The 19,508-nt window shown below is 35.6% G+C and overlaps 1 protein-coding gene across 15 annotated transcripts in view; it reads left to right on the forward strand.

The window, feature by feature from the left end:
* LOC122436762 (SSX family member 2 interacting protein) overlaps positions 1–16,957 on the forward strand; it is a 55,415-nt gene extending 38,458 nt beyond the window's left edge. For 9 of the 15 annotated variants that reach the window (XM_043460812.1, XM_043460822.1, XM_043460814.1 and 6 more), the window contains 9 exons: positions 1,097–1,232; positions 3,535–3,610; positions 3,680–3,869; positions 7,707–7,857; positions 9,290–9,426; positions 9,779–9,952; positions 12,911–13,025; positions 13,494–13,659; positions 16,093–16,957. In XM_043460812.1, coding sequence (XP_043316747.1) covers positions 1,097–1,232; positions 3,535–3,610; positions 3,680–3,869; positions 7,707–7,857; positions 9,290–9,426; positions 9,779–9,952; positions 12,911–13,025; positions 13,494–13,659; positions 16,093–16,270 — 1,323 coding nt within the window. In that variant the 3' untranslated portion in view covers positions 16,271–16,957. The remainder of the gene's footprint in view (positions 1–1,096; positions 1,233–3,534; positions 3,611–3,679; positions 3,870–7,706; positions 7,858–9,289; positions 9,427–9,778; positions 9,953–12,910; positions 13,026–13,493; positions 13,660–16,092) is intronic. The other 6 variants (XM_043460818.1, XM_043460820.1, XM_043460825.1 and 3 more) reach the window with 6 other exon arrangements.
* Positions 16,958–19,508: the final 2,551 nt, after the last annotated feature.

Raw genomic sequence — 19,508 nt, forward strand, 5'->3', positions numbered from 1 at the left:
TGAAGACATAATTCTAATCTCATTTTTGCTTTATTGATTACTTGGTATTTGGACCTATAGAGCTAATAATGCTTTTGAAATTATCTTTGAATTTATATAAGAAGAAATCACTAGGTTTTTATTGCTCTGAGGTTTGATTTCTGACCACATGATCACTCTAAAAGCAGAACATTTTCAGTGTTGTATATGTTGCTTTGATGATAATTAGACTTTTAAGGGAGCATATTTCTTGAAGAACCTTATAGTGATTTAGACAGGTTTGTTTTGCTATGTTTGATTATGTAGTAGTATATTTAGTAAGTGGGTAATGAAGTATCTTACCTAAACCACAAGGTTATGTATACTTTTCCTTGAGTTATTTCACAGAAAATTTTGGCTTAATCTGTTGACTATACTTGAAATGGTTTGACTATCGTTCTTCTTTAGTAAGGACTAAGTTAAACGTGATCATCTCTAGCAGAGATAAAGAATGTCTGTATAGAACTTACTTCCCATCCAGGGCTGCCTAAGAAGTCGTAGCAGATACAAACATTGACCAGTAGTGGTTGGCATATAATATGTACTTAGCAAATGTCTGAATCAGATTCTGTCTGCTGTTTGTCTTACTCTAATTTGAGAACTGTTTTTGATCAGAGAAAAACAAACCTGTTTATCTGCTGCCATATGCCACGACTAACTGGGCTTGTCACAGATTGAGAGGGAATAAAATGATTCAAGTCCTGGTAAAAGGAAGTCCTTACAAATGATCTAATTTCAAATGAAGCTTTAATCACATTAATACTTCCATAAGAGTTTGTGGTTTCTAAGTGATCAGAATCTATGTATCTAGGATGAAAGTTGTAGAAGATAATTTAGAGAGTTAGAAGCTCTGGAAATTTCAGAATTAAAAAATAAATATTTTATGTGCTTTATTTAATGATGTTTTAAAGAGTGGTTTCCACTGGTTATAGAGAAGGAAGAATAATCCTATAATTTTTAAACTATTCTATGAGGAGCCGAATTGTAGGATGACTTCTCTCTTTTGAATTTGTAAATTTTAACCGAGTTTACCAATCCAAAAGGGACTCATTTAATAGAAAATGCTTTTTTTTTTTAGGTGCAGAAATTACAAAATATCATTGCAAGTCGAGCTACTCAATATAATCATGATATGAAGAGAAAAGAGCGTGAATATAACAAACTAAAGGAACGTTTACATCAACTTGTTATGAACAAGAAGGATAAAAAAATTGGTAAAAAGCAGCTGGCTAAGATAAAACAAAGGGAAATAAATTAGTATTACGCTAAGAAATGTAGAGGGATTGAGCTCAGTAATTCAGGAAGTGTTATTTTCATTCTTTATACAACTGATTGTAGATGGTATATATCTATATGAACTAGAAATTGAGACAACTGGTTATTTGAAAAATAGTGATTTTGCTTTGCTACTCTTGTTGCATATAAGAATTGCATATATTTTTTTTTAACATGACAGATGTAGGATTAATCCACAGAAGAGAGCTAAGCCAGAGGACAGACTAATCTTTCATAGCAAAGAACTGTGATATTAAGATTAGGATCAGTTCCTGAGTCTCAAAAGCGTGATTTTTTAGTTAACTTCATAAAATTGTTCATCAGGCCAAATTCATGTCACTTGGAGTTCTTTTCAATTAATTTAGCTGTGCGTCTTTGAAGTACAGTTTGACAGTGAAAGTTAAAATTTGCTAAAATATACTTTTTTCTGTTATTCTTTTGAAACTTTAATTTACCACTTACTTCATCTAAGTTTATGCATGCTTTGAGGTAAATAGTGTAGATTAAAAAATAGAACTGCACTACTCAGCCATAAAAAGAATGCCATTTGCAGCAACATGGATACAACTAAAGATTATCATTCTAAGTGAAGTAAGTCAGAAAGAGGAAGACAAATACCATATGATATCACTTATATGTGGAATCTAAAATATGGGACAAATGAACCTATCTATAAAACAGAAACAGGCTCACAGACATAGAAAACAGACTTCTGGTTGCCAGGGGGAAGGGTGGGAAGGAGAGGGATGGAGTGGAAGTGTGGGGTTACTAGATGCAAACTGTTTAGAATGAGTAAACAAGAAGATCCTACTTATAGCACAGGGAGCTGTATGCAGTCTCCTGGGGTAAACCATAGTGGGAAAGAATATAAAAAAGAACGTATATGTATGTATAACTGAGTCCCTTAGCTATACAGCAGAAATTAGTACAGCATTGTAAATAAACTATACTTCAGAAAAATAGAACTACGGAGACACAAAAGTAGAGCTACACAGATAAAGTTATGCAGGCCTGCCAAGATTGCGGGTACAGGAAATGTGTGCATTGATTTATTGAAGAGTGGTTTCCAAGTGGACTGTACACCGTCACCTAACCCACATTATCCGTTATTCTGAACTTGGACTCGCACACGACAGCTGAGGAGCAGATGTCTCCGGCCGTCACGTGGTGGCCAGGCCTGTTAGCAGCGAGCGGCTCAGCATGGACTGGGTCTCTCTCATGCGGTATAGGAGCACTGTTACAGTCATTTGAACATTTCAGTTTAAGATTAATTGAAAAATGAAAGTAATAATTAGCAATTAATACAAGGCTAGAAACCTACATATTCTGAGATGATAAATCTTAAACTCAATTTGAACACTTATTGCTTTTTAAGATTGGTTAACCTCTTATTCATTCATGAGAGAAATAACAAAGAGCAGGATGAAATACTAGAAGTATAAAATGTAACACTTAGAAAAGTTTATTAAGTATTTAACTCTGTAGCAGAGCCATTTTATTATGGGTATCTAATTCTTTTCCTGTTCCAAACCCAACTGGAAGTGACCATTCTGTAATGATTTTTTAATCAGCTTTAAAATTACGATACTTATTCTCATCTCATTCCTTTTTATATCAACTGCTTTCATCTCCACTTGGGGCAGAAGACACATTAATACTGTTAGGAACCTTGACTCCTTTGATGACGATGTCAGTGGTGGTCAAGATACAGGGCATGGCAGACCTTTTCTGTCGAGGTCCCCATAGTCAATATTTTGACGTTTGTGGGTTCTATGGTCTTTTGTCACTCTGCCATTATAGTGCAAAAGTAGCTATAGAAGATATATAAACAAATGGTGAGGCTATGTTCTAATAAAAATTTAATTAAAAAAATCAGGCAGTTGCCTACAGGCCATAGTGTGTCAACCCTGATGATAAAATTTAATAATGATAATTAAATTAACACTTAGTAAGTACTTACTATGTTAAGCACTTTAACGTTTCTTTCAATCTTCACAACACCTCTTAGATGCTTTCATTATTACTACCCCATTGATGAAGAAACAGGCTTAGCAGTTAAGTAACTTGCCAAGATGTTTATGAGTGATGGAATTGAAACTTAAAATCTGGGCTGTTTGAACCCAAATCCTAATCTGTATACCAGGTTAACTTATGTCCCTCATACATATAGAGTGTTAGTGTTTTAAATACTTAAACATGTAATGTAAGAATTGGTTTTGTTCTTTGTGTTCATGTTTGTAGCTATGGAAGTTTTAAATTACGTGGGGAGAGCTGATGGGAAAAGAGGCTCCTGGAGGACGGGTAAAACTGAAGCCAGGTAAAGCACAATTAAAACTGAAACATTTCACCAGACTTCCCTTTCTCTACTGCATTTTCATACTGACAGTTTCTTTCTCAGGAACGAAGATGAAATGTATAAAATTCTCTTGAATGATTATGAATATCGTCAGAAACAAATCCTAATGGAAAATGCTGAACTTAAGAAGGTTCTTCAGCAAATGAAAAAGGAAATGATTTCTCTTCTTTCTCCCCAAAAGCAGAAACCTAGAGAAAGAGCAGATGATAGTACAGGAACTGTAAGTGGCTCTTTACTCTCTTAATACAGTCTTCAGATTGTTCATTAGAACAAGTAAAACAGTAGATAGGTCACTGTTGATATTTTGGACTGCTATGCTACCCCCAATCACTCTGACAACCCCAAAAAATGTCTCTAAGTTTCCTGACATGCCGTGAGAAATGATGGAAATGATTTTCTGGGGACTCAATCTGTGCCATGCACCCTGAAAAGCACTTTATAAGCATTGTCTTACTTATGTCTTACAGTAATTTGATGGCTTTGGTACTGTAATTGTCCCTGTTTTTATAGGTGAGGAAACTGAGGCACAAAAGCCAGTTCAGTGTCAACATATGACAAAACTAGAATTTGAATCCAAGGCTGTCTCACTCCACAACTCCTGCTTTTATGCATTGTGCCAAATGTCTTTTAAGTAGCTTCAGTTTTCAGTAACTTCAGCAGCCTCTACTTCTCAGAGAGTGAAACTCTTAGTAACTTTGGGAACCAAGTGATCACTTGGTCCATAAATTTATTGAATGTCCATTATGTGCTCTAATCCCTGAAAAGAAAAAGCTAAGAAGATTTTGACTGTTTGCTTTGTCTTAGTTCAGGCTATTAAAGCAAAGTCCCATAGACTGGTTGGCCTATAAACAACAAAATGTTTTCTCACAGTTCTGGAGGCTAGAAATGTAAAATTGGATGCCAGCAGAGTGGGTGTCTGTGAGGGCCCTTTTCCTGGTTGGATTGCTAACTTTTGTCCTCATCTGGTGGGAAGAGGCAAGAGAACTCATGGGGACCCCATTTATGAAGGCTCCACCTTCATGATCTAATCACTTACTTAAGGTCACCCACCTGTTAATGCTGTGAGGTTAGGATTTCAACATATGAGTTTTGAGAGAACACAAGCATTCAGACCATTGCATCCTGCAAGAAGCTCTTTCTGAGAGAGATAGGTGTATAGAGAAGTGATTATTATACACATTAACAGGTACATAGGGTGGTACAGTGTATAAAACAAAACAGCTATGGAAGGCATCACAGAGAAAGTCACATTTGAATTAGCCCTTAGTAGGTATTTTTGAGATAGAAAGCGTAGGGAAATAATTTGATAAGGGCCTAATGTGTAGAGGTCTGAAAAAAACCAGTCACATATTGGTGAAAAGCTTTTTAAACTTAGTTCTTTACATGGAACTTTGAATTTAGGCAAGTTCACATTAGTAACTAAAATGTGAAAATGATGATTTTGGTGGAAAGTGCTAATTACCAGTAAGTCACCAGACGTGTTTTTTAACATGCGCTGAGCCTTGCTGAGTTGCTTCAGTTGTGTCCACTCTTTGTGATCCCATGGACTGTAGCTCCCCAGGCTCCTCTGTCCATGGAGTTCTCTAGGCAAGAATACTAAAGTGGGTTGCTATGCTTTCCTCCAGGGGCTCTTCCTGACCCAGGGATCGAACCCATGTCTCTTAGGTTTCCTGCATTGGCAGGCGGGTTCGTTACCACTAGCACCACCTGGGAAGCCCCTTTTTAACCTGTATCTGAGGATTACTTTGTAGTATCAAAAATCAGTCCTACTCTTAAGCTCATTTTCTACCTTTTTTTTTTCTTCTTTAAAGAACCTTAATGTTCTTTTAGACTCTCCAATTTGAGATCTGCTTGATGTTGACATCTTATATTCCCTCAGTTAACCTTTTCTCTGAAAGGTTTTCCATCACTTTGGGTCAGTTCATAACTGACTAACACTTTGCCAGGGTTGGCATCGTTTCTATAACTCCTCTAGTTATTCAGTTTTGGGCTCAGCCTTTCCTCACCTCTCATTACCAACTTCTAGTCAGCAAAAGTAGGTGGTAAGTGAAGGAGATCTTTCTGAAATGATAGTAGTGTTGTGACTGTTCTGTCGCTCAGTCGTGTCCGACTCTGTGACCCCCGTGGACTGCAGCATACAAGGCTTCCCTGTCCTTCACCATCTCTCAGAGCTTGCTCAAACTCAGGTCTGTCAAGTCGGTGATGCCATCCAACCATCTCATCCTCTGTCTTCCCCTTCTCGTCTTGCCCTCAATCTTTCCCAGCATCAGGATCTTTTCTAATGAGTCAGTTCTTCCTATCAGATGGCCAAAGCATTGGAGCTTCAGTTTCAGCATCAGTCCTTCCAGTGAATATTCAGGATTGATTTTCTTTAGGATTGACTGGTTTGATCTCCTTGTACTTCAAGGGACTCTCAAGAATCTTCTCAAACAGCAGTTCAAAAGCATCGATTCTTTGTCATTCGGCCTCCTTTATGGTCCAACTCTCACGTCCATACATGACTACCAGACCATGGCTTTGACTGGACAGACCTTTGTTGGCAAAGTAATGTCTCTGCTTTTTAATGCTCTGTCTAGGTTTGCCATTGCTTTTCTTCCAAGGAGCAAGTATCTTTTAAATTAAATTTATTTAAAAATTAAATTTAATACAAATGATAATATCCTGTATAGTTTTTCATAATTCAAATGCTGAAGTTTGGAGAAACAATAATCTCTTAAGTGTATTTCTTATTTTTAGAAGATCTTTCTCTAGATCCACTTTCTCCTAAAAGTAATTCAGCCATTCCTTACTTGTAAGGAAAGATTTTGGCTCATTAGTAAAACATAACTTTGGAATGCCTAGTTAGCATCCAAGTTTTCATTTATTATTTTGCTGACTTAATTGTAGCCAAAATATATACCCAAAATTCAAGTTAAGTGTGGTGATTTTTTTTTTTTTTGCTAAGTGTGTTTTTAATTTTCATTTAATGGTTTTACACTTAATCTGGCAATTGTTAATGTGTGGCAATTATTAATTTTAATAATGAATTTGTAGTGTTCTGGTATTTCTTGAAATGGTGTAGCTCCTTGGAAAAATTGTCAGCTAGCTCCAGAGTGTTGATTGGCAAGAACCAGAGTCACAGTGAGCCATACCCTGGGCTTTTCCCTCATCTGTGCCCCCTGGGAGACCCTGACCTCTGTCAGTCCATTGCTGACCTCAGATATTGATATAGTTCTTCAGACTTCATCACTACCTCACTTCTGCCATCTCTGCGTGTGGGAACAGTCTAACAAGCCCTTCTTTGTTTTCATCTTCTCTTTTCTTCTTTTTTTCTCCAGCAAGATATTTATTGTTCAAATTACTTAAGTATATATATCTACTTTCCTGAATGTTAATAACAAATTAGGACCATTTTATGTAGATGCAGGTTATTATGACATGTATACATTTAGTATTGCTTCCCTGTGTTCTTTCTCCTGCTTTGATTCTATTTGATCATATCAGTAAAGGTTGCTACCGTTTCCAGTGATTTAATGTCCTGGTAGAATACAGAGAAAAATATTTCCAATTTCATTTTAAAAATTATTTGAGAAAAATAGGATTAATAGTTGCTTTTACTTTGGAGATTTTTTCACAGTTTCAGTTGTCTGAACAGCCAAAATTGGAAGCAGGTTGGATTAGAGCTGTGTGACATCGGGATAGTTAGTCTACTTCTCTAAGCCTCAGTTTCCTCACATGTGAACATGATTTGAGGACCAATGGACATGTGAAAGCACCTCACGCAACATGAGACAGGCTGTGAATAACTCTTCCTCACACAGCTCCATGCCTTTGTCACTAACTGTATTTGGCTTCAAACTCAGGTTTAAAGAGACCTGAACTGGGGAATTTCTATCTCCAGTATTAATTATTTTTTCTCAAGACATTTATGTTAAGAACTAGGTTATTTATGTTTCACATACAACATAGAAATTTTTTTGATACATGTCTCTGACCATCAGTCTGATGATTTTTGTCTGAGTGTCTAAAGTCATTTTTAAGATACTGGTCTTTCCCTCTCATCTCTGGCTACTTGTAGGTTATCTCTGATGTTGAAGAGGATGCTGGGGAACTGAGTAGAGAGAGTATATGGGACCTTTCCTGTGAGACTGTGAGAGAGCAACTTACCAACAGCATCAGGAAACAGTGGAGAATTTTGAAAAGTCACGTAGAAAAACTTGATAACCAAGGTGAGTACCGCCTGAATGCAGATGGAGGAAGCTGTGACTCTCAGGGAGCTACCTGGGAAAGTCATGTTACGGGCTCAGACGGAAGTCCTTAGCTCGGCCTGGCAATTTGAAAAGCAAAATTCTGCCTAAAAATACGCTTTGCTCTCAGAATCTCTCAAAAAAGGACATATTATGTCCATCCATTCTGAGTGCAGAAGACAGCTGAAAAAAGTAAACTGAGTCTGTTACTATATCTTGGCAATCAGGAAATATTATCATAATATATATAAATATAAGCCCTTTTCTTATTATTCCTAGATACTTGCATATTCATAGGTTGCTAATAATTCATTTTTAAATTATTTTCAAGATAATAGACATTTGATGCAAAATATCAGTTAGGAAGTATATAAGGCATTGGGTTGGCCAAAAAGTTCATTCAGGTTTGTCCATAAAATCTTATGGAAAAATCCAAATAAACTTTTTGGCTAACCCAAGAGAATAGTCAGGTCTCTGTTCCCTATGTGTAACACTTAACAGCTTTGTGCATACCTTTCTAGACCTTTCTGCATTTGCAAAATACTTATTTTAAATGTCTACAAACCATAAATTGAATATTACATGTTTTTTTCTACACTGTTCTTTATTCACTCAACAATATATTATTTTTAGATAACCGCTTCCTGTCATTATAGATACATAGTAGATTTATGTTGAGGAGTATATCCTTAATATTTTATATTTGTTCAAGTTTGCATGCTTTTAAATCAAGAAAATTAAGACATCTGTTAGGTAAATGAAGTCTACTTAAAGAAAATTTATTCTAAAGGGTCAGAAATGACAGTCTCAATGCTAATTGTCTTAAAAAGTGAAGTCAGAACAATTAGACTATCAAAATTAATTTACATGAGATTTTGTTGATTTCAGTCATCACTGTCTATTAGTAAATAGGAAGTATTTTTGGACCTGATATTTGTCAAATTTAATAACAGAGCAAGATTTGTAATCCTGCACTGATCTTTGAGGAAGTGTCAAAAGAGTATAGTTTATGAATTTTAATTTTTCTGGGAATGTAGGTTAACATTTCCAATTAGGACATCATCTTGAATAAATACAAATTACAAGTTAAATGTTGGCAATAGAACTTTGTAAGGATATCATTTAGTCCAGAAATAGCATGAATTTATAGTTACCATGAACTCATTATAGCTGCTTACTTTTAAAATTTTTTTAGTGTAAAAGTAATATACCTTTTATTCTATTTTATTATAGCTAGTGGAGTTTTTAAAGGACAAAGGAAATAACTACCTTTTAGAAAACCTCTGAGATTCCAGAAAGGGAAAACCTTTCTGATTTTTAAATTTGTTTCTTGATTTTTAAGTGTATGTCCTCAAATGCCATAAACTAAAATGGAGACTGTAAGGTTTATGTCAAATTATTGGTTTTGTGTTAGTTTCAAAGGTACACTTAGAAGGTTTTAACGATGAAGATGTAATCTCACGACAAGACCATGAACAAGAAACTGAAAAACTCGAGTTAGAAATTCAGCAGTGTAAAGAGATGATTAAAACTCAGCAGCAACTTTTGCAGGTAAATGCAAGGCACCTTTTAAAGCTCTTCTCCCCTGTGAAGGGTCAGAATTTTATTGAATCGTACTAGATTTTTACTCCTTTATTTCGTAAGATATGTAGCCCTTGATGTTTTACAGTCTAAGTTCTCTGCTTGCTAGCAGGTAGACCACAAAGCATCATTAGCTGATGCTTTGCCTTTTAGAGTAGAAGCATTTGGGAAATGAGGCTCCTCATTTCCATTGACTTCCTGATTCTTTATCATCTCTCTCCTTCCCCTGAAGTTTGGCCTGCTTTTTTCCCTTGCTTTCATTTCAACTTGTTGGAGTGTTGCAGGGACCCTCTGGAACTTACTATGTTTTAAAATTTAATAGCAGCAGCTCGCTACTGCATGTGATGATGACACCACTTCACTGCTACGAGACTGTTACTTGTTGGAAGAAAAGGAACGCCTCAAAGAAGAATGGTCCCTATTTAAAGAGCAGAAAAAGAATTTCGAGAAGGAAAGACGAAGCTTTACAGAAGCAGCTATTCGCCTAGGATTGGAGGTATTTTAAGCAATTGGAGGTATTTAACCAATTGCTTAAAACATTTAAATTGCTTAAATGTTTAAAGGTCCTGGAGAAGCCTCACTAGAATGCATTGAGGTTCTTATTTTTTTGTTTCTTTGCTGTACATTTCCTCAAGTATTTTACCAGTGATTTCACAAAATAGCTTGAAATGGAAGCTATAATAGAGGTATATCATTTTGCCTTCAGATTTGGGAATTGAAAAAAATTTTAATATTGAAAAAACTAACCATTTGTCATGCCTTTTGGGTAGCTTTCTACTGTTAAGAGTTTAGCTTCACCCAAGAGATTTCTTTTGGGCATGTGTCATCTCAATGTAAATGTAAAATCAGGAGAGAGTTTAACCAAGAGAGTGTCTTGGTTTTTTTTTTTTTGAGGGAAAGGAGAGTACAGTATACATGAAAGTCTCTCTCGCCAGCCATTGCCTTACCCAGGGATGAACAGTGTGTGTGTGCACTTCAGCAGCTCGCTTTTTTATTTAGTAGTGTATTACATACATTATATCCCTTTCAAAAATTAGAGAAGTAATGTCTGGACATGATTTAAAAAAAAAACTCAAAAAAAAAAAAAAACAACTCATTCCAAAAAGCTACAAGGTATGAAAGTACCCTTCATTCTTCTCACAGTTTCATTCCTTAGAGGTACCACTATTGAAGGTTTATGATTCTTCTGGGAAAAACTATTTTAACTTGAATAAAATTCAGCCTTTTTTCCTACAGTCAGCCTATTGATTCCCCACTACAAAACACAAGGAGTTCAGTACCCTTACCATACCTCCCATCTACAGTATTTCTCATATACATATGATTTCTTCATAATATTTTTTACTTTTTTAAGCTAATTTTTAAAGAACTGTTTCTCCTGGTTGATTTTTTTACTTTAAGTAAGTTTGTTTAATGCTTCCATTTCATGTTTGCTCAACGTTAGACAGTATAGGTTTATCCCTGAAGTGAAAGATGAGGGCATCCTTGTAGTTATCCTTGTTGCACTGCTCTTACCCCTCGACTCCCCAGTTTTTGTCAGTGATACTATTTTTCACTGTTAAGTGTTATCACATTTATTTTCTGACTTTTAATACAAATTCAAGTGTAAGTACTTTGTCCAACATTGAGATTTAAGAATTGAAAACCAGAAAGAACGCTGATAACATTGTGATTATATAAATATTATTCATTCTATAACCAAGTAATATGTTTGGACACTTCTATGTAATATTCTTTGTTGTTAAGACTGTCACACAGAAGGGAATCTGTAGTAAATTCTTTGACTTTTTTTGGTGTGCTTTCTTTATGATTTCTGAATCAGATTCAACTTCTATCTCATATTCTCTTTCTTGGGTTCCTTTTTCAATCTGTTGTATTACCTTCTTGAGTAATTTTTTCATAAGTGTGTGTGAGTGAAAAATATTCTGAATTCTGGACTATCCAAAAATATATTCATACTTGATTGGTTTGCCTGGATATAGAATTTAGTTTTCGAACTTTTCCTTTCAAAACTTTGAGTTATTCTAATTCTTCCATTGTTTTATTTTGCTCATGAGCAGCCTGGCTATAATATACCCTGTGTTGATTTTAGACAGCTGTGCTGTGTTTTTCCCTCTCTGGAAGCTTTTGGAATTTTATGCTCTTAAGCTAAGAGTTCTGAAATTTTACCAGGGTAGGTCTGGTTAGCTCCTTTTAACCTGAAGATGCTATATTTCTTCAGTTTAGGGATATTTTCTTCAATTCTATATTTTTTCCTTCTCTGACTTCTCTTGCATTCTGGAACTTCTGCTAGACATATATTTGGCCTTCTGACTACATCTGTAGATTGACTTTATGTTCCGAATTTGGGAATATTTTCTCTTTTATCTTGTGCGTCACCAACCTGGTATTCAGCAAGGTCAGTTTGATTTTTCACTTCATCCACTGATTTTTTACTTCACAATTTATCTTTTAAGTTTTATAGTGTATTTCTTGTTTTGTGTCTAGCATTATATTTTACAGATGTTTGTAAATCTGTCTGATAATTTGTGTTATCTTAAAAAAACTTGCCTTGAACTTTACCCATGGCCAGTTCTCTTTATTTTTCCTGGCATTTTTCTTTTATGCTATTACTTTTCTTCAAATGTCTGGTGATCTGTGATTTTGTATTAATGTTTATGAATGAAAGACTGTATGTTATCTTAAGAGGCTGACATGGCCTTCCTCCTTAATTATGAAATTCTGTGTTATCTATAGCTATTATCTTCCTCAGGAAACAGTTTGTGCCAGCATTTTCTCCTGTCTTATGGGATCACCTGTTTCTGAGCTCATATCCCTCACCTCTCTCCATGCCACTCCAAGAGATACTTTTGCATACCACTCCCCATTCTCTGCTTGAGCATCTGCCTGCCTCAGTTCACTGAGTACAGAGGTGGGAAACAGAGACCTGAGAGGTGAGGGAGAATTTAGGATCCATCACCTATTCTGAAGGGGGAGTTTGACATGCGCCCTCTTGTGGTCAAGTGATGATGGCTGCGAGGCGCTGGGTCTGGCTTGAGGAGGAGAGCGGTGCTCAATGAAGCCTTTTTTCCCCAAGTGATTAGTTTACAATGGGGTATTTTTCTGTTGTTTGTAATCTTATATTTACCATGTTTTGTATGTTCAAAAGTTATGCTGATATTCTATATGTTTAAAGTTATGCTAATGTGCCTATTTTTCTGTGTTATATTTTTGAATTTATTCAGAATTGATGTGAAAACAGTAGTTGACTTGTTAGGAGAAACAGGTGAATTTTTATTTTTAACAGCTTTCTTAAATGAAATTTAATTTTAGTTTTTTAGGGTTAATTCCTTTGACTTAATATATAGAGATAGTCAGAGAGCAAACACAAATACCTAGAGAAATTGTGTGAAATGGCAACTGTGTGAATATTGAAATATTGATCAGTATTTCTTTGGTTTGCTTGTTACGGTAGAGAAAGGCATTTGAAGAAGAAAGAGCCAGTTGGTTAAAGCAACAGTTTTTAAATATGACTACCTTTGACCACCAGAACTCAGAAAATGTGAAACTTTTCAGTGCCTTCTCAGGAAGTGAGTACTTCATAAGCTTTTTAATCTGAAAATACATGTAAATAAAGTACTGTAGATTATTAATATATAACTTTAGCAATCACCAGTAAGAACTCTCTAATTGAAATAAAAGTCAACTTTGATATTTTAATTTACTGTAACCAAAATAGAAATGATAGGAGGACTTTGCATACCCAAAACAACTTTTGTGAGTGTAATGTCAAGTTTTGAAAATTCACAATGTAGAAATATTTTTTAAACTAGATCCTCCTAAATGTTTGTGGACTGACCATAGCAAAGATCCCCAGATTAGCTAGACTACACTCATACGTACAGAAGATACTCAGATTAATTTGTTCTCACCCCTCCCTTAGAGCTGCAAATGAACCTAGAATAGGATCCTAGTTGATTACCTTCACTGTATTTATTAGTAATGCTTCCTCATATGTACTGCCTTCTTTTCTTCCTTCTTTTTTTTTTTTAAAACAGGTTCTGATCGGGACACCCCTATATTACACTCGAGGTCACGGCAAAAGAAGCCTCACGGTGTGCCTAGCGGGTCTCCAGTTTGCACGTCTAAACTGACTAAGTCTCTTCCTGCTTCTCCTTCTACTTCAGACTTTTGCCAGACACGTTCTTGTGCATCTGAACATAGGTACTGGCCTGTAGGTGATCTCCTCCCACACTGTTACAGTGCTAGAGAGGCGTTGTGAAGGGAGAGTTGGCCTGTCTAGGATGAGCAATAGTAAAGGCTCTGAAGAGGAACTGAGTAGATTGACTCATTCATTGTACACGTATTTATTGGGTATCCATTACATAGAGGTGCCTATTAGTGAGGGGAATACAGTAGTGAACAAGGTAGCTCTGGTCCCTGTCTTCTGGGAGCTGACTCATATATATGTGTGATTCTTTTTATTTCACGGGTAAAATACAACTTAAAGTACAATCTTATTTCAGGAGGTACTTAATATTTTAATTGTATTGAATAGAAGGATATTGCACTGATAGTTTCTGTAGAGTACCTCTTTAAGCATTTCATGTGGTATGCCCTTGTTATGGACTTAGAAGGACAAAGATCTGGGAAAAGCTACCTTCCCTTGGCTGGTGATGAGGATCTGTGTCCAAGGGTGACAGGACAGGGAGAGTTGCTCCACACCCCCCAGCAAAGCCCGATAACTGCTTTTAACTGCTACATTTCAGTATTTTCCTTGGTCTTAAGCTAAGTTTGTAAAAAACACAGTATCTGCAAAGTACAGTAAGTTGAAATGCAATAAAATGAAGTATGCTTATAATTTATAATGCATTCTGTATCTAGAAGAGAACGTAGCCTAGTTGCCTCAATTATATTTAACATTTTTACTTTTTTACATAATTGTTTTTAGCTATAACTCCTTGAAGACACTGTGTTTAATAAAAAGGCCAACATTTAGTACCTACGTTAAGGGTACTGTGTGAGATTCAGTGCCAGTATATGTAAAACACTTAAAACAGTACTTGGTCCTTTGTAAGTGGTTGGATGACATCACCGACTCGATCGACATGGGTTTGGGTAGACTCCGGGAGTTGGTGATGGACAGGGAGGCCTGGTGTGCTGCGATTCATGGGGTCGCAAAGAGTCGGACACGACTGAGCAACTGAACTGAAACCTTCAGTAGCAGCATATAAAAATATATGTAAACATAAATGGGTTATAAAAATGCTTTTCTGTTATTTGTATTCCAAGAGCTACACTGAACAGTATCAGTGGCATAGAAACAGAATTTTGGAGCTTAAGAAAATTTCATTAAGCTATTCCCAGTTGCTGGCCTCTGAGGATTAAATAAGACTCATGTGACTAGTTATCAGGCAAGAAGCTGTGCAGCTTGACATCGGCCTTGAAATTTTTAATTATTTGGTGTATTTGTATTCCTGCTCCTAAAGCACTTTGTAATAAGATTATGGCAAAATAATTAGGAGTATTTATGCCTAATTTCTATAGCAGCATCTTCATTCCTCCTTCACTGTAGAGTGGAATTTTATATATCAGCTGTACCTGCATTCCAGGCAAAGTAACTCACATACTAAGTTATGTAGGAAACTTAGTTCACCACTGATCTCATCTCATCTGAGATGGCAGGGATTCTGAATCTGATTTATAAGCAAGTGCCTTTCTTTTTTAAGCAAATAAGTATAAAATTGTCAATGTTTTTGGTTCAGAGTTTTAGAATTAAAGCAACTTAATTTTTTTAACGATTTCTACATTATAAGGTTGAGTTATTAACCAAAGTCACACCAAAAAATGAATATTTAGGAAAAGTAAGTTTTATGGAGAAAATTAAGCTATTCAGTTGATAAAAATGTATTGTTCATTGACCCAGCCCATGATTTGTAAGTAATCATTTAACTAAATTTCCTTGTTTTGAGGCTGGTTGCAGAGCATACCTCAGACAGTATCTCTGAAGCCAAGGGGCTGTATCAGTGTTCAGACACTTAAATTGTTGTTGTCTGACACTTTAAGTTAATTAAGCATCATCACACATGCTTAGTGTGTGTTAACTTATTTAGTTTCCACCCCAAGCCTATGAGTTATGGGTTCTTTTATTATTTCCACTTTACAGCTGAAGAACAGCAGGGTTTAACTTGCCAGAAATGATGTACTAAGTGGTCCAGCTGGGATGTGAACCTAAACCATCTGTTCAGGGTCTGGACTTAACTACTTTGTAGGCACTCATTAAATATCTGCATGGTTGAATGGATGGAAGACGAAAGCGTGCATGAACAAATCGATGAGTGAAGAAAGAAAGCATAAAAAGACTAGAACATTGTGGTATGGGAGACATTAGCTTTCAAAACTCACATGTTATCTATCTACCTTAGGCTCTGGTTGGGTAGCAACCTTCAGAGTAGACTGAACAGATAAATGAATAGGTGGATAGATCAAAGTGATAAATTAGACCATGTTAAAGCACTTGTATGTTCTTGACCAGTGTGTCCTCAAAATTTTTATTTAGCATGGGGCAAGGGAGAAATCAGATTTTAGACATTTAGGCACATCTAAGGTATGAAGGGAGGAGGAAATGATGATTAAGACCTGCCTTTCTTTCCCCAGCAGTTCAGTCAATGTACTGAATATCACCCCTGAAGAAACTAAGCCAAATCAGGTTGGAAGAGAATGTACAAATCAGAAGTGGAGCATGTCGTCAAGGCCTGGGTCACAGGAAGGTTGCTATAGTGGATGCTCCTCGACCTACACAAATTCTCATGTAGAGAAGGATGACTTACCTTAGATATATGAACAGGGAGTTTTTTTTTTTTTTTTTTCATTAACATGGTCATCAGATTTCACATCTGAGTTGAAACAGGGCATGTTATAAAGTCAGTGATCTCTTAATAATTTAAGATCGTCTGTGTTGTTTGTTTGGACTTCCCTGTTCCTCCCCCAAAGAGCTAAAATGTTAAATTTATTTAAAAGGATATAAAAACTTTGGATATGTATTTTTAGTAACAGAAGCATCTGGTTCTGTGAATAAAGGAATGTATACACATTTGGGTGGAAACAAAGCACTAGAATGAGTTTCCTATTATAGGTATTAAAAATAGCACTTTTAGGAAACTGATTATTGTAAATGTTTAATTTTGTCTCATACATAGTTGGCATTGGAAGTTTAACCTTTCCTTGAATGTATACTGTAGATTTTTAACAAAGCAAGTTCTATATTTATTATGTTTAATGTGATTTGAAATTCCCTCTTTCATATGTTTTAAATAAAGTGAAGTTTATGTATGTTTTGTACATAGATATACATGATTATGTTGAGGCTTTAAGATTTAAAGATTTTACACATCCATAATTATAGTATTTCATGCCAATAAATTTTTATTAGTGATATTCTGTTACAGATATATGAAAGCCATTGCCACATTATGTTTAAGAATTTTTTGAACCCATCTGAGCAATAAATACTCAAAAGCTATTCCATGAAGCCAAGTTCTTTAGATAATTAACATTACTAACATTCCATTTTTGAGATTTCTACAGCATTGGATTTTTTTAATATGAAGGATATTATAATTTTTCAAAGGACTGTTGATTTTAGGGTAGTAGAGGTAAGATGACAAGAGTACCTTTGGATAAAACAGTTTAAGAGTATTGGCTTAGGATACTTGCGTGTTAGAAGATACTGATATTTAGGATGTTTGGATGGTGATATTTTCTTTACCAGATGGGTACCCTATTGTAATGCCTGTACCAGCAAAGTCTTTGTATAGTTGCCAGTAATTCTTTAATAATTTTTCAATGAGGTATTTAGTAATAAGGAAATCTGACAACATAAATGATCAGATTTTATAGTCCAGATACTATGATACTCTGGACAGACTTGTTTTATTTTCAGGACTAATTGCATGTTTCTTCATGGTTGTTATTGTTGTTATTATTTATAGTAAGAATAATGTAAGTGTGGGCTCAAGCCCTTTCCAGGATTTTCATCAGAAAGCTTTAAGTACCCTTATTTATCTCTGCATGTAGAAACCTACACATGTAGAAACCTACACATGTAGAAACCTGCATGTAGAAACCTACACATACCCAGTCCTTGCTGCAGGTAGTTGAGGCCCATCTGCCTTCCCATTTTCTAGCAGTTCTAACCATTTATATTCACTCACCTGGTTGTGGCTGTCCCATTAAAATTTGTCATGTTAAATAGTACTTTTGTCACCTACTCACTGTATAGAAAACTTTTTCAGGGTTAGTAGCATATCATTGAGTATTTTATAAGACATTAGTGAAAGTACCACAGTTACAGTCTCAAAAAGCTGGCTCTTGAGCAAAAGCAAATTAGTCCCTCACTACATTCAACTTGGTGCATGCCCTTTCTTTACCATTTAAAATATTAGAAATTATGCAGAATTTCAGAAATAGTACCATATTCCAAAGGAAGAAACAGCTGGTGGTATAATTCTTTGGCTACTCGCAAAGAGTCGGACACAACTGAGCAACTGAACTGAATTGAACTGAGCAATAATGATATCAAAGAAAAGCAGTCAAATTTTCTAAATAGTGATATATTTGTCAAGAATTGGATGTTTTTCTTTTTTCAGGGGTTTCCATGATGTACTTGGCTAGAAACTTGTTCTAATTTTTAAAGTAGATCTTATTTTAGGGAATGTTGCATTCCATGGTGATGGATTTCTACAAAGCAGCATGTTTTTTCTTTCCATTTTGAAGTTGGTTGAATTCTCTTATTGAAAAGAAAAATTCCCTTGAGACTTACTTTGAAATCTCAGGTGTGAAAGGAACAATCAGATGAAAGCCAGGGTCATCATACTTCTGATATGTGCATAGATCTGCCGGAGGTCGTGTGTTTTACTTAACAGTGTCAGTTTGCTTTACGTTCCAGCTCCAACAATGGTTCCTAGTTATGCAAAGCTTCCCAGAATATTAAAAAGGCTTCCATGCTGGATAACTCCTGAGTCCACACATAAAACTACTAGATTTTGTTTCCCTTCCTTCTGTAGGTATTTGCAGTGTACGGGTAGTTCAGCCATGTGGCAGTCTTGCATTTAGCCATGATGGTGCATGAGAACACCGTGTTCACTTTTGCTTGAAAGTCCTCCTGACCATCTTAAATGTCTTCTTGTTTATTAGGATGCAAATCTGAAATACTTTGTGCCTTATTTGTTTTTACCTAGCATACCCATTTTGCATTTTCAAAGCATAAAAGTGGCAAAGGAAATAGAGAAAAATTTTATTTCCTACTCTTAAATTTTTGTATCTTCAGTATATGATGAGAAACTTAATAGAATAATCCTACCAGGAAATTAAGATAAAAATTAAACTTAATAAATAGGTATTTTCTTATAGAAGCAATGCATTAAATGTTTAGATTCACAGACCAGTCCACAGCAAAATGTTTCCTTCATAGTATAATTAAAATACTATCATTACTTAAAAGTTCCATTTTTCCTACCTTTGCTGACCAGGCTTGTTCATAGGCTTGTGATGTAACAGGTTTTCTGGGAAAACATATTTCACGGTGCATGGTGAGAAGGAAAGCACCCTGGAATCCAGTCTTGACCCACCCTGATGGAGTTTGAAAACACCTGGGATTCAGGGAGAGGTTTTGCAGACTGTGAGCTAGCAAGCCCCTGTGTGAGTCCCCGTTCTAAAAGTCTTAAAATGCCTTGTTGCCTGATGCAAATCATGTTCTTATTTCCAGATTGTATTTAAAATATACGTGAGTCATGGAAGTCTAGTAAATATATTTTTTCCCTATGTTTATCCTTAATTTTAAAAAGTCTTTTCATAAATAAAGTACCTGCTGTGTCAGGCCTTATTAATACCTTCTAGTCAGTTACTAGGGAGAGAAAGACAACTAATGCTTTCTGCCACTGAGAATCTCTGGGTTGAGTGAAAGACCAGCTATAAAAAACCTAAATTGTCATAAATGATGGGAAATGCTGTTCAGATGTTTAGTCTGGTGATAACCCTGGACTGATTGTTCTATTCCAGGACTGTATATCCAT

Source organism: Cervus canadensis, chromosome 2, assembly GCF_019320065.1.
Source record: "Cervus canadensis isolate Bull #8, Minnesota chromosome 2, ASM1932006v1, whole genome shotgun sequence".
In the NCBI taxonomy this organism is placed as follows: Eukaryota; Metazoa; Chordata; class Mammalia; order Artiodactyla; family Cervidae; genus Cervus; species Cervus canadensis.